Source organism: Aquarana catesbeiana, linkage group LG03, assembly GCF_042186555.1.
Source record: "Aquarana catesbeiana isolate 2022-GZ linkage group LG03, ASM4218655v1, whole genome shotgun sequence".
Classification (NCBI taxonomy): Eukaryota; Metazoa; Chordata; class Amphibia; order Anura; family Ranidae; genus Aquarana; species Aquarana catesbeiana.
The window spans coordinates 664,661,169-664,687,499 of record NC_133326.1 but is presented as its reverse complement, the minus strand read 5'-3'; the positions used below and the strand labels follow the sequence as shown (position 1 = coordinate 664,687,499).

At 44.1% G+C, this 26,331-nt stretch overlaps 1 protein-coding gene across 2 annotated transcripts in view; it reads right to left on the bottom strand.

Moving 5' to 3' along the window:
* Window positions 1–26,331, bottom strand: part of LOC141133436 (A.superbus venom factor 1-like) — a 224,820-nt gene that overhangs the window by 105,461 nt on the left and 93,028 nt on the right. For both annotated transcript variants that reach the window (XM_073622823.1, XM_073622824.1), the window contains exons 18-23: window positions 22,204–22,289; window positions 12,180–12,319; window positions 10,670–10,879; window positions 7,379–7,442; window positions 6,238–6,327; window positions 1,268–1,471 (exon numbers count right to left, since the gene is read on the bottom strand). In XM_073622823.1, the coding sequence (XP_073478924.1) occupies window positions 1,268–1,471; window positions 6,238–6,327; window positions 7,379–7,442; window positions 10,670–10,879; window positions 12,180–12,319; window positions 22,204–22,289 (794 nt within the window). The remainder of the gene's footprint in view (window positions 1–1,267; window positions 1,472–6,237; window positions 6,328–7,378; window positions 7,443–10,669; window positions 10,880–12,179; window positions 12,320–22,203; window positions 22,290–26,331) is intronic.

Genomic DNA, 26,331 nt, shown 5'->3' with positions numbered 1-26,331 from the left:
TCATCGTGCCTTTCCATGTCTACTTATGAGCTTTTAATGTACTTCTGAAACATGAGTATTCCATTTACCCTCTTTTTTATTAAATTAATTTTAAAGGATATCACACTATGTGGAACCTTTCTTTGATTTTTGCTTTAATCGTGTGAGCAAGAGGATACCTTCTGTCTCTCCTTCCCTCCATTTGTACTTCATCCGCATGTTTATTGTGAACCTACTGCTGACCAGTACCGTTTAAAGCCTGAAATTGTGTTTGAGGCGATGTAGATCCCTCATGGTTTTCCATTATACACTGTGTTCATCACCACAAGCCTGGTTGACTTAAGTGGTATAAGCCTCTTTAAGTCTACTGCTTCCGGTAAGCCTTCATTCAATTGGTGGCGATTCTTCTCACAAGACTCTCTCTCTTTTTATTTTGTTTCCATTTGATGTCATCTGTTCCATAGATGCATCTGAGATATCAACTTACTGACAACATTTACTGATGCCAGGACTTTTTTCGATCTAATTTTCTTTTTTCTCTGTCACCTAATATTTTTATTATTTTCACTTGCTGGACATTATTCACATATTTGTACTTATCTTGCGGTGTATTTGGTCACATTTAATACCGCCACTTCCTAATTAGTTTATATAAGCACTGCATTTTTCTTTTTGGGTTTATTTTGCTGTTTGTATCCAGCTGTGCTAGCAGCTTTATATAATTTATTTTATAACACAGCGCAGTGTATTTTTTGATATTTTTATACTACTAGCAAGTGACCTGGTCCCTTGTGGCAAAAGCGTGTTTCTAGCAGCCAAATCCATATATGCATAATACATATATAAAATATACAGTAGCAGGCAGTTTATGCTACTAGTGATAGAGATGATCAAAGAGCCAGGCGCATGATTGTGAACGATGCCTGTGAAAAAATGTAGAGATCTGGCCGCTGCCCCAAAACTGTGTTGGAATTTTGCTACTAGTGTGATAGGCTTTCATTTTAGTAATTTGGTTAATAAACTTTCAAAAACAATTTTTCAAACAAAGAAAATACATTTTTAAATGTCTGGTGGGAGGTTGGATTCTGTTCATTCATATTATACTATGCAAATAATATAAATGATAAAAACTTCCATGGCACAAGTAGACCTTTAGGGTTTTCATAGGCCAAAGCCTGCTGTGGATTAATAGGTTTTAAATTCAGTGGGTAGAGAAAAACCTATCTGTAGACAAAATTGAGGAACTATTCCAATATTTTGTTTCACACTACAACACCCAGACTCTCACCAGATTGTATATGCTGGATGGCTTCATCCCTGCGGTTCAATTGTAATTGGCCCCACTGGTGTATAGTGTCCAAATAAAAACTTGCCATCACAGGGGCAGTCAGAGCCACCATGTTGCTTTCTCCATTTCCTTTCACCTCTTTGATCAGATGATCCAAGTGGGCTCCATCTATACCTCTCTTCACCATCTCAATTAAGGGATGAGCTGGATCATTAATAAAACATAAATACATGTAAAATACATATATACTGAATATACCACATACACTAATTTTAAAATGTCTGACAATTTATGTTTTTGAGAATGTCACACAGCGTATTATGAATGATTTAACATACTATCAGGGCTTGGCCTTCAAGTCTTCTCAATCTTGGCAATTCAAAGAGAAGCTACTGCATGTGTTTTGTAGGCACACTTCATAATATTGTAAAGAGTATTTTTACTTGACTATAAAAGAGCAAATTGACAGGTTCTCTTGATAGTCCCTCTCCCCCCTTCCGATTCCCACAGATACTTACTTCCCCCATATTCCCTTGAATCTCTCTAAACCCTGCATATGCTCTGTGTCTTTCAGTGTTAGAGCTTACACAAGGCTAATGACCTTCTTCCTACCCCCAAGTAACAATGATCAGCCATGGTGATTGGTCAATTAGTCCTGAGCACTGCATCTGAAAGGAAGAAGGTTACATGCTACCCCATACCTGGAAGTACAGGATATATCACAGTTAGGGATGAGCCGAACACCCCCCTGTTCGGTTCGCACCAGAACATGCGAACAGGAAAAAAGTTTGTTCGAACACGCGAACACCGTTAAAGTCTATGGGACACGAACATGAATAATCAAAAGTGCTAATTTTAAAGGCTAATATGCAAGTTATTGTCATAAAAAGTGTTTGGGGACCTGGGTCCTGTCCCAGGGGACATGGATCAATGCAAAAAAAAGTTTTAAAAACGGCCGTTTTTTCAGGAGCAGTGATTTTAATAATGCTTAAAGTCAAACAATAAAAGTGTAATATCCCTTTAAATTTCGTACCTGGGGGGCGTCTATAGTATGCCTGTAAAGGGGCGCATGTTTCCTGTGTTTAGAACAGTCTGACAGCAAAATGACATTTTGAAGGAAAAACTCATTTAAAACTACCCACGGCTATTGAATTGCGGACAATACACATAGAAGTTCATTGATAAAAACGGCATGGGAATTCCCCAAAGGGGAACCCCGAACCAAAATTTAAAAAAAAAAAATGACGTGGGAGTCCCCCTAAATTCCATACCAGGCCCTTCAGGTCTGATATGGTTATTAAGGGGAATCCCGGCCAAAATTAAAAAAAAAAAATGACGTGGGGTTCCCCCTAAATTCCATACCAGACCCTTCAGGTCTGGTATGGATTTTAAGGGGAACCCCGCGCCAAAAAAAAAAAAAAAAAACGGCGTGGAGTCCCTCCAAAAATCCATACCAGACCCTTATCCGAGCACGCAACCTGGCAGGCCGCAGAAAAAGAGGGGGGGATGAGAGTGTGGCCCCCCCCTCCTGAACCGTACCAGGCCACATGCCCTCAACATTGGGAGGGTGCTTTGGGGTAGCCCCCCAAAACACCTTGTCCCCATGTTGATGAGGACAAGGGCCTCATCCCCACAACCCTGGCCGGTGGTTGTGGGGGTCTGCGGGCGGGGGGATTATCGGAATCTGGAAGCCCCTTTAACAAGGGGACCCCCAGATCCCGCCCCCCCCTGTGTGAAATGGTAAGGGGGTACAAAAGTACCCCTACCATTTCACTAAAAAACTGTCAAAAATGTTAAAAATGACAAGAGACAGTTTTTGACAATTCCTTTATTTAAATACTTCTTCTTTCTTCTATCTTCCTTCATCTTCTGGTTCTTCTGGCTCTTCTGGTTCTTCCTCCGGCGTTCTCGTCCAGCATCTCCTCCGCGACGTCTTCTATCTTCTTCTCCTCGGGCCGCTCCGCACCCATGGCATGGGGGGAGGCTCCCGCTCTTCTCTTCTTCTTCATCTTCTTCTCTTCTTCTCTTCTTCTTTTCTTCTCTTCTTCATTTTCTTCTCCAGGCCGCTCCGCACCCATGGCATGGGGGGGAGGCTCCCGCTCTTCTCTTCTTCTTTTCTTCTCTTCTTCATTTTCTTCTCCGGGCCGCTCCGCACCCATGCTGGCATGGAGGGAGGCTCCCGCTGTGTGACGGCGCTCCTCGTCTGACAGTTCTTAAATAACGGGGGGCGGGGCCACCCGGTGACCCCGTCCCCCTCTGATGCACGGTGACTTGACGGGACTTCCCTGTGGCATGCCCCTTGACGTCACAGGGAAGTCCCGTCAAGTCACCGCGCGCCAGAGGGGGGCGGGGTCACCGGGTGGTTCATTGATAAAAACGGCATGGGAATTCCCCAAAGGGGAACCCCGAACCAAAATTAAAAAAAAAAAATGATGTGGGAGTCCCCCTAAATTCCATACCAGGCCCTTCAGGTCTGATATGGATAATAAGGGGAACCCCGGCCAAAATTTAAAAAAAAAAATGACGTGGGGTTCCCCCTAAATTCCATAGCAGACCCTTCAGGTCTGGTATGGATTTTAAGGGGAACCCCGCGCCAAAAAAAAAAAAAAAACGGCGTGGGGTCCCTCCAAAAATCCATACCAGACCCTTATCCGAGCACGCAACCTGGCAGGCCGCAGAAAAAGAGGGGGGGACGAGAGTGCGGCCCCCCCCTCCTGAACCGTACCAGGCCACATGCCCTCAACATTGGGAGGGTGCTTTGGGGTAGCCCCCCAAAACACCTTGTCCCCATGTTGATGAGGACAAGGGCCTCATCCCCACAACCCTGGCCGGTGGTTGTGGGGGTCTGCGGGCGGGGGGATTATCGGAATCTGGAAGCCCCTTTAACAAGGGGACCCCCAGATCCCGCCCCCCCCTGTGTGAAATGGTAAGGGGGTACAAAAGTACCCCTACCATTTCACTAAAAAACTGTCAAAAATGTTAAAAATGACAAGAGACAGTTTTTGACAATTCCTTTATTTAAATACTTCTTCTTTCTTCTATCTTCCTTCATCTTCTGGTTCTTCTGGTTCTTCTGGCTCTTCTGGTTCTTCCTCCGGCGTTCTCGTCCAGCATCTCCTCCGCGAGGTCTTCTATCTTCTTCTCCTCGGGCCGCTCCGCACCCATGGCATGGGGGGAGGCTCCCGCTCTTCTCTTCTTCTTCATCTTGTTCTCTTCTTCTCTTCTTCTTTTCTTCTCTTCTTCATTTTCTTCTCCGGGCCGCTCCGCACCCATGGCATGGGGGGGAGGCTCCCGCTCTTCTTTTCTTCTTTTCTTCTCTTCTTCTCTTCTTCATTTTCTTCTCCGGGCCGCTCCGCACCCATGCTGGCATGGAGGGAGGCTCCCGCTGTGTGACGGCGCTCCTCGTCTGACAGTTCTTAAATGACGGGTGGCAGGGCCACCCGGTGACCCCGCCCCCCTCTGACGCACGGTGACTTGACGGGACTTCCCTGTGGCATTCCCCGTGACGTCCCTGTGGGGAATTCCCATGCCGTTTTTATCAATGAACTTCTATGTGTATTGTCGGACCGGCAATAGCCGCGGGTAGTTTTAAATGAGTTTTTTTCCTTCAAAATGTCATTTTGCTGTCAGACTGTTCTAAACACAGGAAAAATGCGCCCCTTTACAGGCATACTATAGACGCCCCCCAGGTACAAAATTTAAAGGGATATTACACTTTTATTGTTTGACTTTAAGCATTATTAAAATCACTGCTCCTGAAAAAACGGCCGTTTTTAAAACTTTTTTTTGCATTGATCCATGTCCCCTGGGGCAGAACCTGGGTCCCCAAACACTTTTTATGACAATAACTTGCATATTAGCCTTTAAAATTAGCACTTTTGATTTCTCCCATAGACTTTTAAAGGGTGTTCTGCGGCATTCGAATTTGCAGCGAACACCCCAAATTGTTCGCTGTTCGGCGAACTTGCGAACAGCCAATGTACGAGTCGAACATGAGTTCGACTCGAACTCGAAGCTCATCCCTAATCACAGTATGAGTGTGGACAAATTGAACATCTGAGAGTATAACAAAGTTTTCAGCGAGTAGTGGGATGCCCAAGAAAGTGAACCTGTCATTTTGCCCATTCTTACCCATACATTCTTTTTTAGAGATACAGGATTTTTTGGTACGTTATTGGCCATGTTTTATACACAGGCCATAAATGCTGCCTTTAATTCTCACCTATGAATCAAGAAACGTTTTTTTTTGGCAGTAACTGCTCAAAAAGAATCTACCAAAATAGTACTCTTGGACTTAAAGTTGCATTGAAAAGTCTAGACTTCATTATGGAGATTCCATGAGGAAAACTGAATGTTCCTTAGATGGCTATTCTAATGGAAGCATTAAAACCATATCTTGTTTACAAAGAAGATTCTGACATGTTGACTGTAAGATGTTACGAATGTAACATCTAGGACAGTGTTTCTCAACTCCAGTCCTCAAGGTGCCCCCAACAGTTCATGTTTTCAGGCTTTCCATTATTTTAAACAGGTGATTTGATCAGTTTCACTGCCTTAGTAATTACCAAAGCTGTTTCATCTGAGGGAAATCCTGAAAACATGACCTGTTGGGGCGCCTTGAGGGCTGGAGTTGAGAAACGTTGATCTAGGATACAGAAATTTAATTTGGCAATCAGCCTCTAGAAACTGACTGGAAAGGGTGAGGAGCACCCTTGTGCAGCAAGGAACAGAAACATCTGAAGGGCACAGTGAAGAGAAGTGTGTAAGCACACTTCCTCCTGAACTAGATAAGATAGCTAAACCGTTAACCAAAAACAACATAAAGTAAGCTCCTCATTATGTTTTGAGACATCAGGAGAACTTATACACCAACCAACACACTTGCTCTTAATAGCTCAATTGAGCTGTAAAGGTGCTTACACATTTACTATAGACTTGAACAATTGGAATCTACATAAAGCATTGCTTACCTTGCATTGTGAAAGTTGTGTAAATGTTTGCTTTATGGTCAATGTGGTCCACGGAATCCAGTGCTGTCATTTTTTCAACCTGTACACCATCTGTAGAAGAACTCCACAATTCAGTCTTGGCTGCTTACAAAACAAAATAGCTATGTGTTGTGTAATCACAATGGAGCACACAATGAAATAAAAATTCAAAGCTGCATGCATGTTAATATTGCATTATCTTAGAATTTTCAAAATATCTTTACACCAATATACCCACACACGGCATGGAGGGTAGTCATGGGTAAAATCATACCAAAGAACTATCCAGAACTGACTCATATACTTTGGTTAATCAATACCTGGTCCCTGGGCTTCCAAGATTCATCCCAATTGGCTTACTAGAGAAGTGATTTTACAATTCCCAATCAAACTGTGTGTCAGATTAGAGATTATTGCTGATGAAGTAGACAAAGGTGGCAGCGGCTGTACAGTGCTCCCCTTATCTCCATCTGGCCACACACTTCTCAGTTGAAGGGGGAGTAAAAAAGTCTACCAAATGTACTGGGAGTAGGGGAAAGATGTGTGATGAAGGCAGCATGGGCTCTATACAAGGCAAAGCAACTGGTTGACTTTAATTCTGCCCTCCCTAGTTGCACATACTAACCTTTCTTTTGCTGCCATGCCATTCAGCAACTGGAAAAAAGAATAGCAACTCTGGATTGGCTTCAGCTCACACCAAATGTTGGTTATGTGATGAGGACTTTCCCCGGGCCCATGTGAAAACACAGGGTCAAGCATCAAGCATCAGCATTGTAAAATGGATTCATTCACAGGCTCCTCCATTCCATTGCATCCAATATCTTAACAATGTGATGAGGAAAGCGAGAGAAGGTGAGTATATACTGCTCAGGGGTGGGAATAAAGCAGACCTGTTTATTGCCCTTTGTGAGCAAAGCACAAGAATGGTTTAAAGGTCAGTCATGCTATTTTGGTTTTGGGTAGATACCAGTGGGTGAAGTTAATTTTTGGCTCTTTATTTATCCCATGAAGACTCTGATAAAAAGATTTTTTGTCAATGCCCCTCCCTTGGAGACTGCAGCAATAATGCAAAAATGAAATCAACATTTTTGAAAGAGCTGTATTTAATATATGAAATACAAACCTTTTCCTTTTACAGCTGGCTCAAGTACAATTGATTGTGTAGTGTGCACCAAATGTCCTTTTGGCTGAAATAAACACAAGTAACTGTGAGAAGCAACTGTGGAAAGAGCCCTCCTAAAGTTGTGCAGAGATTTTCATTTTGCACCTGCTCCTGTTTGAGCTTCTGCTCTGATTGCTGGCAATCCATGTTTAAAGCTATTACCACTCCAACCTTCCTTCTCGGCAAAAAATCATTCCCATTTCTTCCCAAGTAGTACCATTTATCCTTTGGATCATTCAGCCAAGTGGGGACCCAGACCAATCCTCAAAGCTGTTCCACTACCTGACTCTGCTCCAAAGACCCTGCATCCAATCTCTGTTTCTGAGTGCACTTAAAACTGCTCTATATGTTCAGCTCTTTGAAGAGCTCCAGAAATCCTGCAACTCTTCCCCAGAAGTCTTGTACCCTGCCCCCACTGTTCATGCACCTTGAATTTGCTCCAGAAGTCCAGTTATTTCAGAAGACTTGCACCCTGTCTTTGTTTCAGTAGGTTTGCACCCCCACTCTCCTCCAAAAACTTTGAACCCTGTTCCCACTCCAGAAGTCATCTATATCATCCCTTTTCCAAAGATCTTGTATCCTCTTGCCTCTCTAAAATTGTTGCAATTCATCTCTGTTCGGAGGTCCTGTACCCCAATTCAGCTTCGGAGGTCCTACTGCTTGACCCTATCAGTTTCCCACCAGTTGTCTATCCTGACCTGCTGACTGTCCACCTGCTGGCTAGCCTGACTCCACTGACTTTCTACCTTCTGCCCAGCTTCATTCAGGTGTTCATGTTGAGCTTTTGACAGCTGATTGGCTGGTACTACTAATACCGTGTACACACGATCGGACTCGTTGGAAAAATATATGATGGCTTTTCCGACGGGATTCCGCTCAAGATTGCCTTGCATACACATGGTCACACAAAAGTTCGCTGAACTTTCGACTGTCAAGAACGCGGTGACGTACAGCACTACGACGAGCCGAGAAAATGAAGTTCAAAGCTTCCGAGCATGCAGTAATTTTGCAAGTCGGAATTGCTACAGACGTTTGCATTTTTGGTTAGGAACTTTTTCCGAATGAAAAATTGAGAACATGCTCTCAATTTTTTGCTGGCTGGAATTCGGCCAACAAAAGTCCGATGGAGCATACACACGGTCGCATTTTCCAACGAGAAACTCTCATCAGTCTTTTGCGGGCCGAAATTCCGATCGTGTGTATGTGGCACGTCTCCACTTTTTTCATATGGCTGACATAGGTTGCCCGTCTACCCCAAGAGTAATTTTGTAGCCATCTTGCCTAGGTTCCCTTTACAGCTTTCTGCAGCTTTCCCCTTTGCAGCTTTTCTGTTGTGCTAAACCCTGGTGGTCCAGTCACTAGGTCTAAAACCAGTACTTGTATTTCCAAAGACAACCCTAGTTGTAGCTATCTTCTGGGATATTCCAATTGAAACTTTCTCTGACACAGATATAATCACTGGGCCTTCAATTGGATTAGGAACCCTGGGTCATGTAACCAGGACCCTGGAAAGACCTAGGTGGGTGTCAACATACAAATCAGGACCTAGACTATACAATCTGCCCAATTGAGGAGTGTGGTTGTATGTTGTCAAGAGGCCCAGGCCTTCTAGTGACTTATGTTACCACACATGAAACCCAATTCCTCAAATCAGTCAAGGCCAGGGTTGCCAACTGTCAGTAAATTTACGAACAGTTTGTAAAATCTATAATTTTTGCATCTGTCCATGAACGTCCGTTACGGACATGCAGTCTGCATGTCCATAACGGACACCCATGGACAGATACAAAAATTACGAATTTTACAAACTGTTTGTCAATTTACTGACAGTTGGCAACCCTGGCCTTGACTGACTTGAGGAATTGGGTTGAGTATGGGGCACAGTCCTCCAGTAACCCCTTGAGGCTGGGTTCACACATATGGGAATTGGATGCAGGTTTCCCTGCATCAAATTCGCATGACAGACAAGTGTGACCGGCTTTCAATGGAGTCGGTTCACACATGTCCAGGGGGCAGCCGCAGTCCAGTTTGAAAAAGGGTCTGGTGCGTGTTTGGGTCTGGTTCAGGTGAGAATTCAGGCAAAAATTAAGACCTGAATCGCTCCTGAACTGGTGAACAGTAGTGTAGCAACGTTTCAGAGCCTCAAAGGACCTCTTCATCAGGCATGTGATGATGAAGGTGTCCTTTGAGGCTCCAAAACATTGCTACACTGCTGTAACTATGTGATCTTCAATAAGGTTTGGACCCATTTTCTGGAGATCCTCGGTGTGCTGGTGACATTTCTTCAGTCTGACTTTTGACAGTTCCAGTCGTTGGTCTCTACGGCACCCATCTATTTACACAGCCATTGCTGCAGGAACATGTGCATTTGGATTAAGTATGCTTTAACCGGTGAACAGACACACATCGGACCCCAGGCATGAACCCGCAGCCCCACATGTGTGAACCCGGCCTGAAGTCCTTTGCACTGGTGGGGGGAAATCATGTGAAGAAGGACAATTTTTATGTATCGAAGATGGAAAATGTGATGTGAAATACGCTTAAGAATTCTCACATCGGATTACTGTAAGTGGTAGACTAGAATAAAGAGACAGTGCTTCTGCTAGGACAAAGAGATGTGTTGAAGCAATAAAAATGGCATATTTCAGGCAGACAATTATTTTCAACATTTGGTTAAATAAAGACAATTGCAGTAGCTCTTTAACCTGAGAGATTAAATATTAAAAGTCTTTACTGGTAGAATTAATGAGGGCCCATTCACACTTGGCCAAATCAGGTGGGAATCAGTGCAAAACACAACGCTCATTTGGGTGCCATTAATTCTAAATGCTGCTTTTGAGCAACAAACAAACATAGGACAGCCCATTAAAGTGAATGGACTGCCCTATGCGCGACATGCGGAATCGCGTGAAAAATCACCCACACAAAATCGCAAACGGGAATGCAAGTTCCCGCTAAGCGAACTGTGAATAAGAAATACAATTTAATTATTGACAGATTTTTTTCACATCAGGGAGGAGCATGCATGCAAATACATTTAGCAAATTGTGGCTGAATTTACAGAGCTTGAATTAAAAACTAGCAAAACAACAAGGTAAAAGGCCCAAAATATTTTGTAGTAACAAGCTATGATTTCTGATGATGAGCCTATTTAATTGAATATTAAGAATGATCATTAAAAAGAAGGATGCTATTTGTTAGCTTTATGTTACGTGTGCTCAACCAGACTCTTCCATATTCTCTCCTACTTACCACCACCTTTATCTTCTTCTGGATACCATCTGAGACAGACGGTCCAGCAGTTGCCCTCATTTCAACATTATGGCTACCCAAGGATGTTGGTACAAAGACAAATGGGAGTCTTACAGATGAAAAAGATTGAATTGTTACTTCTTGGGAGTATGGCAGCTGCATGTTAAAAGCACTGCACAATTCTGGACTGTGGACCCACTTCACATGGACCTGGTTAACAAAAATAGCCAAATTATTAGAATTTTTAGCTTCATACTTTATGGTGTGCCAAAGTCCTAATTATAGTAAATTACATTATGCAATAGAAGAAGAATCGATTGGCCAGGATTCATTTTTACTCTTTGCATACAGTTTTTGTAGGCTACACAAGTGCTGAAGCTACTGAATAACCCTTACCTAAAACTACATACAGCAAACATCTTTTTGTGCCAAAATATTATCAAAATTACCAATTTTGTTTTTCCCCCGAACCATGAGTCAGAAAATCACAAAATCACACAAAATCACACAAAATCAAAGTACATCCATGTGGCAGGCTGATAAATAAGTAGCCTGTGAAGCACATTTTTCAGAATGACCATTGCTCACTGTAGTGATTATTAAAGCTTTTTCAAATTAGCTTAAAGTGGTTGTATACCCGCTGGGTTTTTTTTTCTACACCTGCAAGGGAAAAGGCATAATGAGCTAGTATGCACCGCATATTAGCTCATTATGAGATACTTACCTTAGAACGAGGCGCCGGCATCTCACCCTGTCCACGCAGAGGGAGCTGACATTTCCCCTCGGCGTGTCTTCCAGGTATCGCAGCTCCGGCGCTATGAGTGGCCGGAGCCGCGATGTCATCACTCCCGCGCATGCACGCGGGAGACTTCTGCCCGGCAAGCTCCGGAGTTTTCCAGGCTGTCAGCCGAGAATCCCCTGTGCGCATGCGCCGCTGCAGTCAGCGGCTCATTGTGAAGGGAATATCTCCTAAACCATACAGGTTTAGGAGATATTTTTTTTACCTACAGGTAAGCCTTATTATAGGCTTACCTGTAGGTAAAATTAAAAAAAAAAGGTATACAACCGCTTTAAACTACATGCATAGTGTACCTAGATTTACACCTTTCCCCAAGGTAGTTTAATAAGTCATTTGATACAGCGGGCCTAATATTAAAACTCCTCTTAGGCCGGATTGGGGTTGATTTACTAAAGCCAAATAGACTGTGCACTTTGCAAGTGAAGTTGCTCCAGAGCTTAGTAAAGGAGCAGAAGCTTCACTGACTTCCATCATCCAATCATGTGCAAGGAAAAAGCTGTTTTCCTTGCACATGAATGGGTATCCTTTGCAAAGTGAAGCTTTACCTCATTTACTAAGCTTTGGAGCAACTGCTCTTGTAGAGTGCAACAGCACTTTGAAAAGTGCACAGTCTATTTGCCTTTAGTAAATCAACCCAATTGTAATTTGAAGATTGGCAACTGTGTACAAAAATGGCAAAACTTCAGTGAGAAACCCATATGGTTTACTTGCCTTAATATGATGTTCCTTATTATTAAAAATAATGGCATAGATTTCCACCTGTTCATTTAGCTCCACCGAGAATGGTAATTTTAGATCAATGAAAAAACTTTTCACAACTTTGATTTCAAGTGGTGGAGCCACACAGATACCTTCAGATGCAACGTTGAAGAACATAGAAATAAAAAAAAAAAAAAAAAAGAACATAAAACTCTATAAAAAAAGTTTTAAATTGGTAAAAAGCATCTTTCATAGTGAAACGCCACACTTATCCCATAACACAGCCACCCTACATGAGGAAACTCCCATCAACCTTCTATAGCAACAGTAAAAACACCATACTTGTTCACACATCCTATATAAGGAAACACCATCCCCATCCTAAATCGCACACATTCTACATCAGGAAGCATAATCTGTACCCTAAATCTCACTTATACTACATGGGAAAAACATATACCTGACATATACTGTATTACATGCATCCTTCATGAAGTAACATCATCCTTCTCCTAAATCACACATATGGTACATAAACACCATCCAATCCTAAATCACACTCACCCTACATGAGAAAACACCATCCACATTCAAAATCACATAAACCCTATAAGAGGAAACCCCATCCTTGTCCTATATCACACCTATCCTACATGAGGAAACATAATCCCTGTCTTAAATCACATCCATCCTACATGAGGAAACACCATCCCCATCCTAATTCACCCCCATCCTACATGGGGAAACTCCATCTTTATCCTCAATCACACCTATTTCTACATGAAGAATCACCATTCCATTAAAATTACACCCATCCTACATATGGAAGCATGATCCACGTCCTAAATCATACCCATGCTACATGAGGGAACGATTCCCCCACCCATCCTATATCACACCCATCCTACATGAGGAAACATCATCACCATCCTAAATGACATTCTGCACATCCTACATAAAGGAAAAAAAAAAACATTTCCAACCACAATCATACCCATCCTACATGAGAATAGACCATCCCATCCTAAATAACACACATCCTGCATGAAGAGCCCCAATTCCATCTTAATTACCTTACATACTATATGAGGAATTTCCATCCCTGCCCTAAATCACACATTTCCTTCATGAGGAAACCCAATGCACTGCCTATGTCACATACATCCTACATGATAAAACACCATCCCCATCCTAAATTACAGATATTTTATATGAGGAAACACAATTCCAAATTATTAAACATTATAAATCACACCCATCCTACATGAGGAAACCCCATCCCTGTTCTGATTCACACCAATCCTAGATGAGGAGACACCAACCCATATCACAAACATTCTATCAGAGGAAACACCATCCTATACTAATTCATACCTGTTCTACAGGAGGATACATCAACGCCATCCTTAATTACATCCATTCTACATCAGGAAACACCATCCCTATCCTGAATCACACCCATCCTACATGCAGAAACATAGACCCCTGCACTCATCTGTTATAGCTAAAACCTAGCACTAGTACCTGTGTCTTATATCACAGGTATTTTATCAGGAAAACCTCATCCCCATCATAAATCGCACCCATCCTAGATGAGGCAACACCATCCCATCTTAAAGCACACCCATCCTACATGAGGGAACACCTTCCCATCCTAAATCACACTCATCCTACATGAGGGAACATCTTCCCATCCTAAATCATACCTCTCCTTCATGAGGGAACACCATCCCATCCTAAATCACACTCATCCTACATGAGGGAACACCTTCCTATCCTAAATCACACCCATCCTTCATAAGGGAACACCATCCCATCCTAAATCACACTCATCCTACATGAGGGAACACCTTCCCATCCTAAATCACACCCATCCTTCATAAGGGAACACCTTCTCATCCTAAATCACACTCATCCTACATGAGGGAACATCTTCCCATCCTAAATCACACCCATCCTTCATAAGGGAACACCTTCCCATCCTAAATCACACTCACCCTACATGAGGGAACATCTTCCCATCCTAAATCACATTCATCGTATATGAGGAAACATCTTCCCATCCTAAATCACATTCATCCTACATGAGGAAACATTGTCTCATCATATAATACAACCATCTTACATGAGAGTACACCATTCCATCTTAAATCACACACACATCTTACATGATGAAACACTAATCCCAACCTAAATCATACACATCCTATGTAAAGAAACACCATCCCCATTCAAAAGCATACACATCCTATAGGAAGAAACACTAGGGTTGATTTACTAAAACTGGAGAGTGCAAATCTGGTGCAGCTCTTCATAGAAACCAATCAGCTTGCAGGTTCTTTTTTTTGTCAAAGCTTAAAGTGGTTGTAAACCCACTAACAAAAAACAAAACAAAAAAAAACCTGCAAGACAAAGGCATAATGAGCTAGTATGCAGAGCATACTAGCTCATTATCAATTACTTACCTTAGATCGAAGCCCCCGCAGTAGTCCTCGTACACCGCTTTGGCCGGCGACATCGCTCCCGGAGTTACTTCCGGGTATCGTGGGCTCCGCCGCTGTGATTGGCCGGAGCCGCAATGACCTCACTCCCGCGCCTGTGCGCGGGAGCGGCCGCTGACAGCACACTAACACTAACATATGTGCCGTTGCGTGGTTGTACAGGGTTTACAACCACTTTAATTGAACAAGCTTAAGTTAGAAGCTGATTGGCTGTAGGGATGAGCCGAACACCCCCCCGGTTCGGTTCGCACCAGAACCTGCGAACGGACCGAAAATTCGCACGAACATTAGAACCCCATTGACGTCTATGGGACTCAAACGTTCGAAATCAAAAGTGCTCATTTTAAAGGCTAATTTGCATTGTTTTGTCCTAAAAAGGGTTTGGGGACCCGGGTCCTGCCCCAGGGGACATGTATCAATGCAAAAAAAACTTTTAAAAACGGCCCTTTTTTTCGGGAGCAGTGATTTTAATGATGCTTAAAGTAAAAAAAAAAGTGAAATATTCCTTTAAATATCGTACCTGAGGGGTGTCTATAGTATGCCTGTAAAGTGGCGCGTGTTTCCCGTGCTTAGAACAGTCCCTGCACAAAATGTCATTTTTAAAGGAAAACAAGTCATTTAAAACTGCTTGCGGCTTTAATGTAATGTCGGGTCCTGGCAATATGGATGAAAATCAGTGAGACAAATGGCATGGGTACCCCCCCAGTCCATTACCAGGCCCTTTGGGTCTTGTATGGATATTAAGGGGAACCCCGCACCCAAATTAAAATAAGGAAAGGTGTGGGGCCACCTATATACTCTGAACAGCAGTATACAGGCGGTGCAAACAAGACAGGGACTGTAGGTTTGTTGTTAAGTAGAATCTGTTTGTAATTTTGAACGGGTACATTTTTAACGTGTTTAGCTCTAGCCAAAAAATCTTTTTTAAGTTTTTTGGAAAACATAGGGAAGGGTTATCACCCCTGTGACACTTGTTTTGCTGTCTGTCCTCCTCTTCAGAAGATTTCACCTCACTTTTTGTCCCAATGACAAATGTTTTTTGAAAATTTGGGTTTTTTTGTGGAACAAGGATTGGAAAGCATCAGTGGAAAGGAGAAATGTTTTTCCCATATTAACTCTTACAGGAGAGAATTTCCTTTCCTAGGGGTAGATTTCATTTCACTTCCTGTTGTCTCCTTCCGTTTGCAAGTAGGAGTCGTTTGTAAGTTAGATGTTTGAAAGTGGGGGCCTGCCCTATATACTCAGCAGAAATTTGGGCCTTAGGTGTTGTTGTGGCCACAACACTGTAAGCCCTAACAGGGCCCTGCTGTGAAATATTAGATCAAGAATTGTAATTACATGTCCCTGTTGAACAAGGGCAGAAAAATTGGGCCTTTGGTGGTGGTGGTGGTGCTGGTGCCACAACACTGTAAGTCCTCACTCGCTCTTGGTGGGTGCAGAAATGGGCCCTGCTGTGAAATATTAGATCAAGAATTGTAATTACATGCCCCTGTTGAACAGGGGCTGAAAAATTAGGCCTTAGGCACTGGTGGTGACGCCCAGAACCAAAAATGTTCTTTCAAGCTATCAGGAAGAGGATAATTACTCAGGGATAGTCATTCAGCATCAGCATAGGCAGTCTTTGAAGGGATCTAAGATTTCAAAAAAAAATATTCTGTTACATCAGCATCAGGTGCTTGGTAGCTGGTGGTGATCCAAGACTGATTCATTTTTATGAAGGTCAGTCGATCGACCGAGTCGGTGGACAGAAGCACCCTGTGATCGGTTACAAAGCCTCCAGCAGCACTGAATGTGCGTTCCGAAAGAACGCTGGATGCAGGACAGGCCAGTAGCTCAATGGCATACTGTGCAAGCTCTGGCCAGTGATCCATCCTCAAGACCCAGTAACCCAGAGGATTTTCGGTGGGAAAGGTGTCCAAGTCAGATCTTGCCCCTAGGTATTCCTGCACCATGTAAAACAGACGCTGGCGATGGTTGCTGGAACCGATCATACCTTGGGGCTGCGGACCAAAAAATTGTCTGAACGCATCGGTCAGACGGCCACCTTCTCCACCGCTCCTTCTTTGACTGACCGAAGCCTCAGCAAAACGTTGTCCAGAAACAGGAGTTTGTAACCTCCCAGTCTCTGGGAACGCGTTGCACAGACCTTTCTGCAAGGCCTCCCGAAGATGTTTCATCCTCTGCTCCCTCTGCGATGGCAAGATAAGGTCCGCAACCTTACCCTTGTAACATGGATCAAAGAGGGTTGCCAGCCAGTATTGGTCCTTCTCCTTGATACCACGAATACGAGGATCCTTACGCAGGCTTTGCAGGATCAGGGAGGCCATGCAGCGTAGGTTTGCTGAGGCATTCGGTCCGGAGTCCTCTGGGTCACTAAGGACGACATGGTCTGCAGCCACCTCCTCCCAGCCACGTACAAGTCCATGTGTTTCTTGGGACTGATCCCTTAAAGACTGCTGCTGATGCTGAGTGTCAGGCTCCACCTCCATACTGACACAATCTTCCTCCTCCTCCTCCTCGTCCTCTTCCTGTGTGATCGGCGGGCACGCAGGAACACTGTCTGGATAAAGGGGGCCTTGAGAGCTAAGGAAGTCCTCCTCTTCCTGCCTCTGTTCTGCCTCAAGTGCCCTGTCCATTATTCCATGCAGCGTGTGCTCCAACAGGTGGACAAGGGGGACAGTGTCACTGATGCATGCACTGTCACTGCTCACCATCCTCGTGGCCTCCTCAAATGGTGACAGGACAGTGCATGCATCCCTGATCATGGCCCACTGGCGTGGGGAAAAAAAACAAGCTCCCCTGACCCTGTCCTGGTGCCATAGTCGCACAGGTACTCATTGATGGCCCTCTGCTGCGTGTGCAGCCGCTGCAGCATGGCCAACGTTGAGTTCCACCTGGTGGGCATGTCACAGATTAGGCGGTTCTTGGGCAGGTTAAACTCCTTTTGGAGGTCCGCCAGCCGAGCACTGGCATTATATGACCGGCAGAAATGCACACAGACTTTCCTGGCCTGCCTCAGGACATCTTGTAAGCCCAGGTACCTGCTCAAGAACCGCTGCACAAACAGGGCACATGGGTCATTTGTCTCTGTCGGAGGGCAGAGAGGAGGTTGGTGCAATTGTCGCAAACCACCATTCCTGCCTTAAGTTGGCGTGGCGTCAACCACCTCTGAACCTGCCCCTGCAGAGCTGACAGAACCTCTGCCCCAGTGTGGCTCCTGTCCCCCAAGCACACCAGCTCAAGCACCGCATGGCATCTTTTGGCCTGCGTACTTGCGTAGCCCCTTGAACGGCTACGGAGCACCGCTGGTTCCGAGGACAAAGCACAGGAAGAGGCCATGGAGGAAGAAGAGGAGGGGGTGGAGGAGAGAGGTGTGTCACAATCATTAGTAGTGGCATTTTGGAGGTGTGGTGGCGGAACAACCTCCAACACTACTGCACCTTGTCCTGCATCCTTCCCAGCTGCCAGCAGAGTCACCCAATGCGCCGTGAAACTTAGGTAACGTCCCTGTCCATGCCTGCTGGACCATGAGTCAGCGGTAATATGCACCTTACCGCTGACTGCCCTGTCCAGCGAGGCATGGACATTGCCTTCCACATGCCGGTAGAGAGCCGGAATCGCCTTCCGTGAGAAAAAGTGGCTTTTGGGTACCTGTCACTGAGGAACCGCACATTCCACAAACTCACGGAAGGGGGCAGAGTCTACCAACTGAAAAGGCAGCAGTTGAAGTGCTAGCAATTTTGCCAAGCTAGCATTCAACCGCTGGGCATGTGGATGGCTGGGAGCAAACTTCTTTCGGCGGTGCAGCAGCTGGGGCAGGGAAATTTGCCTGGTACAATTTGACGTCGGTGTATCGAAAGCAGATTGCCCACAAGTACTTGGCTGTGACACACCTAATTCTACACCTTCATTCCTCTCAGTGCAGGTCTCAGAGAGGACTGAAGGTATAGTGGGGTTGGAGATCTCAGCTGATGAGGAGCAAGGAGAGGTCCTCTTTGTTCTTTGGTGAGGGTCTTTTAGATACACTTGCCAACGAACTGTATGGCAGGTCAACATATGTCTGGTCAAGCATGTGGTACCCAAGCGGGAGATGTTTTGGCCACGCGAGATACGCTTGAGACATATGTTGCAAATAGCAGCGGTGCGATCTGATGCACTCGTCTCAAAAAAGGCCCACACCAAAGAACTTTTTGAATAACGCGCAGAGACTGCAGCTCCCTGCACATGTGGAGCTTTGGGGTGTGATGCAGTCAGTTTGCTGCCCTTAGGCTGGCCCCTGGAGGGCATCCTGCCTCGTTGGTGATGTGCCGCCTCCTCCTCCTCCTCCTCCTCCTCCTCTCTCCTATCAGGCACCCACGTTGAGTCAGTGACCTCATCATCCCCTCCCTCCTCATCACTGGAGCAAACCTGGCAGTATGCTGCAGCAGGGGGAGCATGACTGCCAGATTGCTGTACTTCTTGGGCACCCCCTCTGTCCGTGCTCATGTTATTGCCTTCATCGAGCTCAGTATCATCATCTGAGCCTTCCAAACACTGGGCATCCTCCCGGAGCATGCACCCAACACTGTGGTCAAACAGTTCGAGGGACTCCTCAGGAGGACATGGTGGGGCTAGGGAAGGAGTCACTGATGACATTGAGCCAAGGGAAGAGGCCGCTGCTTTGCCAGAAAAAGTACCCTGAGCATGGGTGAGAGAGGATGAGGAGGATGAGGACGGCTTGGTCATCCACTCGACCAAGTCCTCCGCACGTTGCGGCTCAACACGGCCAGCTGCCGAAAAAAAGGCCAAGCGTGTCCCACGGCCATGTACTGATGAGGATGCACCGTCTCCACGACCAGCACTAGACACAGAGTCTGCTTGCCCTCTTTTATTGGCTTGTGACTGTCTGCCTTTCCTTCTTGGCCTTCCAGACATACTAATGGCCTGTAGCTGCACTAAGCTGGGATATATATATATACATATATATATATATATATATATATATATATATGTACTGATACTGCAGCTAGCAAAATCAACTGCCTGCCTGTAGTATGAGAACACCACCAACCTTCTACAGGTAGCTTTAGCTGAACACTGTGCAGAGCTCGCCAAAAAATAACTTGCAGCTTATTTAGCTGCCTGCGGTAGTGATAGGATCAGGAAAACACCACCAACCTCCTACAGGTAGCTTTAGCTGAACACTGTGCAGAGCTCGCAAAAAAATAACTTGTAGGTTTAGCTGAACACTGTGAGGAGGACGCACCACACTAACTTGTAGTTTTAGCTGAACACTGTGAGCAGGACGCACTACCCTAACTTGTAGCTTTAGATGAACACTGTGCAGAGTTCGCAAAAAAATAACTTGTAGGTTTAGCTGAACACTGTGAGGAGGACGCACCACACTAACTTGTAGTTTTAGCTGAACACTGTGAGCAGGACGCACTGCACTAACTTGTAGCTTTAGATGAACACTGTGCAGAGGTCTCACTACACTAACTTGTAGTTTTAGCTGAACACTGTGAGCAGGACGCACTACACTAACTTGTAACTTTAGATGAACACTGTGCAGAGCTCGCAAAAAAATAACTTTTAGGTTTAGCTGAACACTGTGAGGAGGACGCACCGCACTAACTTGTAGTTTTAGCTGAACACTGTGAGCAGGACGCACTGCACTAACTTGTAGCTTTAGATGAACACTGTGCAGAGGTCTCACTACACTAATTTGTAGGTTTAGCTGAACACTGTGAGGAGGACGCACCACACTAACTTGTAGTTTTAGCTGAACACTGTGAGCAGGACGCACTGCACTAACTTGTAGCTTTAGATGAACACTGTGCAGAGGTCTCACTACACTAACTTGTAGTTTTAGCTGAACACTGTGAGCAGGACGCACTACACTAACCTGTAGTTTTAGCTGAACACTGTGAGGAGGACGCACCACACTAACTTGTAGTTTTAGCTGAACACTGTGAGCAGGATGCACTGCACTAACTTGTAGCTTTAGATGAACACTGTGCAGAGGTCTCACTACACTAACTTGTAGTTTTAGCTGAACACTGTGAGCAGGACGCACTACACTAACTTGTAGCTTTAGATGAACACTGTGCAGAGCTCGCAAAAAAATAACTTTTAGGTTTAGCTGAACACTGTGAGGAGGACGCACCACACTAACTTGTAGTTTTAGCTGAACACTGTGAGCAGGACGCACTGCACTAACTTGTAGCTTTAGATGAACACTGTGCAGAGGTCTCACTACACTAATTTGTAGGTTTAGCTGAACACTGTGAGGAGGACGCACCACACTAACTTGTAGTTTTAGCTGAACACTGTGAGCAGGACGCACTGCACTAACTTGTAGCTTTAGATGAACACTGTGCAGAGGTCTCACTACACTAACTTGTAGTTTTAGCTGAACACTGTGAGCAGGACGCACTACACTAACCTGTAGTTTTAGCTGAACACTGTGAGGAGGACGCACCACACTAACTTGTAGTTTTAGCTGAACACTGTGAGCAGGATGCACTGCACTAACTTGTAGCTTTAGATGAACACTGTGCAGAGGTCTCACTACACTAACTTGTAGTTTTAGCTGAACACTGTGAGCAGGACGCACTACACTAACTTGTAGCTTTAGATGAACACTGTGCAGAGCTCGCAAAAAAATAACTTTAGGTTTAGCTGAACACTGTGAGGAGGACGCACCACACTAACTTGTAGTTTTAGCTGAACACTGTGAGCAGGACGCACTACACTAACTGTAAATAGTCTAGCTACATGACTGTGGTACTAATAGGATCAAAAGAACACCAGTAATTTTCTTCAGGTAGCTGTAAATACTGTAACAAGACAAGCCTGCCTGTCAGTAAGAAGATAACAGGAACGGATCTAGCTAAACTGAATACAGTGTATATATATATATGCAACACCTGGGATGCATATCTATACACAATACACTGTAAGTGCAGCTAACTCACTGATTGTCCTGCCTAATCTAGCTAACTCAAATGAAATGACACTGTCTCTCTCTCTATCTCTCTCTCTCTCAACGCCGGAACACACTACACAGGGCCGCCGTGCATGCGGCCTTATATAGTGTGGGGCGTGTTCTAAACCCCCTGAGCCATAATTGGCCAAAGCCAGGGTGGTTGGCCAAGCATGCGGGTCATAGTGCATGCTTGGCCAATCATCATTTAGCAATGCACTGCGATGCCGCAGTGAATTATGGGCCGTGACGCGCCACACGAATTTGGCGCGAACGGCCCATAACGTTCGGAATTCGGCGAACGACCGAACAGCCAATGTTCGAGTCGAACATGGGTTCGACTCAAACACGAAGCTCATCCCTAATTGGCTGTCATGCACAGTAGCACCAAATTTTGCACTCTCCAGTTTTAGTAAATCAACCCCACCATCACACTCATCCCACCTGAGGAAACGCCATCTAATCCTAAACCACACATCTCTTACATGAGGTACCATTATCGTCATACTATGTTATTGGTATTCTTTCACACTTTAATTTTAAAAATCTCCAAAACACAGCTGGTATATACCTTTGCCTTCAACGAGGCTTACAGCCACAACTTCCCATGTAGCAATGGTGTCCTTAAGAAACACACTGAGCAATTTGGTAGAAACACTTAATGGAAAAGAAAACAGATATTTAAAACATTGTTTGCTTTAAAGATCCCTGTCATATACATGTGTACAATATATCCCATACTCAGGCCTTAGGGTTGCTAGGATGCAATATGACAATTGTGCCTCAAACAAAAACTTTTTGACACAGTTTTAATGGGGCTGTTTTTCTCCCTCCTTCTCATTGGCTTATGATTAAAGGGGATCAGTAACGATCACATCCACACTTTCTGGCTAACCACACACTATTAAAGTATTAAGTCCCCTTTCACACTGAAGGCGCTTTTCAGGCGCTTTAGCACTAAAAATAGCGCCTGTAAAGCGCTTGAAATGCGCCTCTCAAGCCTCCCCAGTGTGAAAGCACATGCCGGAAATAAAACTGTTATATGGATGGGTTTACTTCCACTTTAAGGCCCCTTTCACACTGGCTTTCTGATCAGGTCCGCCTGTCAGTTTTTCATCTGGCGGATCGGATCGGATGAGTTTGGATGAAAGCGGACAGGCGGTCCGTTTTCATCCGATCTCCCCGTAGAGCGGGACTCTGACAGGTCTGTCTCTGCACAGTGAGCGGAGACGGACCTGTCATCCGCCGGCTCAGCGGGGATCAGCGGATTGATCCTCTACTGAGCAAGGCGGAGTCCGCCAAGCGCACAAGATCGTGTGAAAGGACCTATAGGGTGGTGAGAGGGTTTTGGTGCACAGTAGTGCGGTGGGGAGATATGATTGATAAGCTCTGATTTATTTTAGCTTATGAGTCTAGTCTTTTATTATTTATCTTTCAATCTAGTTTTTTATTACAAAAATAAAGGGTATTGCACCAGAGCCTGTATACTCTTCTCTTCTGCCTGTGTACTCTACTCTTCTGTTTGAATACCAAATTGTGGAAGTGTTGGGTAGATCTATTATCTCGTGTGAAAACCATTTATGACCAATTGACCATCTACTGTATGTAATCCAACCTGTACTTTATCTTAACTGAAACTTAAACCCAAATTTTTGTATAGTGCTGGGTATTTACAGCTTTCTGGGGCTCTGAAATATATGCAACAGGAACATAGAAAGAGAAATATATATATACACATATATATATACATATATTATATATATATATATATATATATATATATATATATATATATATATATATATATATATATATATATATATATATATATATATATGTGTATTTATTTATTTATTTATTTATACACCTTGCCAACCCTCTCCTCCAATCCCTACACTGGCTCCCAATCACCCAGCGAATTAAATTCAGGGGATGAAGTCACGTGAGGTGTGACGTCACGCGTAGTGATGAGACAGGCTGCAGATACTGTTAGAGGCTTACGAGCTAGCCGCTCGTTGGATACAAATTGCTGTTTTTATTGTATGGATGTGAGTCCCTATTTATTTTCTAAATAAAATATATCTGAGTAAACAGTATTACACTATTGGGATCCTTCCTGCTTTTCATATACCCCCCCCCCCCCCCCCGCACCACATCTGAGGGAACCACATCTCGGATCTAGGACTGTGAGGGACGCGCTGGAGCCCCTAGGTGGACACCCCAAAGGCTTATTGATCATATGCGCTTGCCCTATTACCCCAAGGTAAGGGGCCATTACCCACTTGTGTGTATGCACACGAAGACGCTTATGATGTTACCCACACTGAGCACTTTAATTGCAACGGCCGCATGCTAAACCGTTGCTGTCACATATTTTAGCTATATCAAGGACTTTCCGTGTATAGCACTGTTTTGCACTTTACTTTTTGGGACATTTATGTTTTACTTAGTTGAATGGATGTTTTTGCACATTTGTCACCTTGTATAGAGTATGGGGTACGGACCCATTTGATTTGAATACTCCATTGCACCTTGTCACTTTTTTGAGCATTGTTTGCACACAGTTTATATTATTTCTTTATTTATATATGTATTGCACTATATGATGTAACGTTTTTTATTGCAAGGTTTACTAAATTGCTAGGAGGTTATATTTACTTACTCTCACTTATTTGATATATTAATTTTATTATAAATATGGATGAATGAATGTACTATATGAAACAGCAATTAACCCATCAAAGCAGCGCTATTTTCAGTCCTCAATGCTGACTGATAAAACAAAGTCTTTGTAAATGCAAGCAAAACACATGCAGGCAGGTAAATTCCAACAAAGACACAGCGGTAGGAGCTCGGTCTGGATTCCCTTATATGAATAGTAGATCTGATGGGTGCACCTTTCACCATCTATTGGGACACCTTGTGCTGCACACACCCCATAGGGGTTCAAACTCACCGGAGCCAGGAGGTTAACAAGCCTTGGATCAAATCCTCTCTCTGTTTACTCCCGAAGTCCTCCAGGGTTGATGATCAGATAACAGCAACAATGTCCACATGTAAAAAAGAGACCCCGAATAGTCCAGTACCGTTTTGATAATTTATTATAAGTCACAAATCAGGGGAAAAAAAAAACTAATAAAGTAAATACACTGTAAAAATCAGTGGGCGCAGTTCCTTACAAAGGATAGCCTTCTAGCTTTCAGTTGGTTGGTAATAGTGGATAACTCAAACTGCTTCTCTCAAAGCACAAGGGTACTGGTTGCAGACTGAATGGATGATACACACTCACAGCTGATCAGTCCTTCATTCCACTAGTATACAACTACAAGCTTGGAGCGCACTGCGTGTCAACCAGGCACAGCTGATCCGCACTTCCTCCCTCTCGTGTCTGAAGCTTCAGGCTAAAAGCACACTGCGTCCTCACGTGATAACGGTTGCTGTGGTATCGTGCTCTGACTAGTTTCGTCAGGAAGACTTTTTCAAAGAGCAATGATGCTCTTTGAAAAAGTCTTCCTGACAAAACTAGTCAGAGCACGATACCACAGCAACTGTTATCACGTGAGGACGCAGTGTGCTTTTAGCCTGAAGCTTCAGACACGAGAGGGAGGAAGTGCGGATCAGCTGTGCCTGGTTGACACGCAGTGCGCTCCAAGCTTGTAGTTGTATACTAGTGGAATGCAGGACTGATCAGCTGTGAGTGTGTAACATCCATCCAGTCTGCAACCAGTACCCTTGTGCTTTGAGAGAAGCAGTTTGAGTTATCCACTATTACCAACCAACTGAAAGCTAGAAGGCTATCCTTTGTAAGGAACTGCGCCCACTGATTTTTACAGTGTATTTACTTTATTAGTTTTTTTTTTCCCCTGATTTGTGACTTATAATAAATTATCAAAACGGTACTGGACTATTCGGGGTCTCTTTTTTACATGTGGACATTGTTGCTGTTATCTGATCATCAACCTTGGAGGACTTCGGGAGTAAACAGAGAGAGGATTTGATCCAAGGCTTGTTAACCTCCTGGCTCCGGTGAGTTTGAACCCCTATGGGGTGTGTGCAGCACAAGGTGTCCCAATAGATGGTGAAAGGTGCACCCATCAGATCTACTATTCATATAAGGGAATCCAGACCGAGCTCCTACCGCTGTGTCTTTGTTGGAATTTACCTGCCTGCATGTGTTTTGCTTGCATTTACAAAGACTTTGTTTTATCAGTCAGCATTGAGGACTGAAAATAGTGCTGCTTTGATGGGTTAATTGTTGTTTCATATAGTACATTCATTCATCCATATTTATATTTCTATTTTTTATTAAGTGGCTGCTGAGAGATATCTCACTCAGAATATGGTGACATCAGGTTAAATCACTGCGGTTTATTACAATCATTATTTTCCATCTTCATATACCGAATATCCTTTAGCGCTGAGATAGGAGGATTGGAATAGGGCGTATTGTCTCCTTTTTGTTTGTATATTAATTTTATTATTTTCTCGCATTAGCCATATTTGCTGTTTAGTGTCACTTATCACGGTTTTATTTTATCTCTTGTATTTGGTTTATGATATAAGATTTGATTCTGGGATCTTTTTACTCACTTTTTTTGTTTGTATAGTGAGGATTAGCGCTGCACCACTTATCTATACGTATCCCCTACTCTTGCTGCCTTCAGGAGATCCCTGAAAACTCATCTCTTCAGGGAAGCCT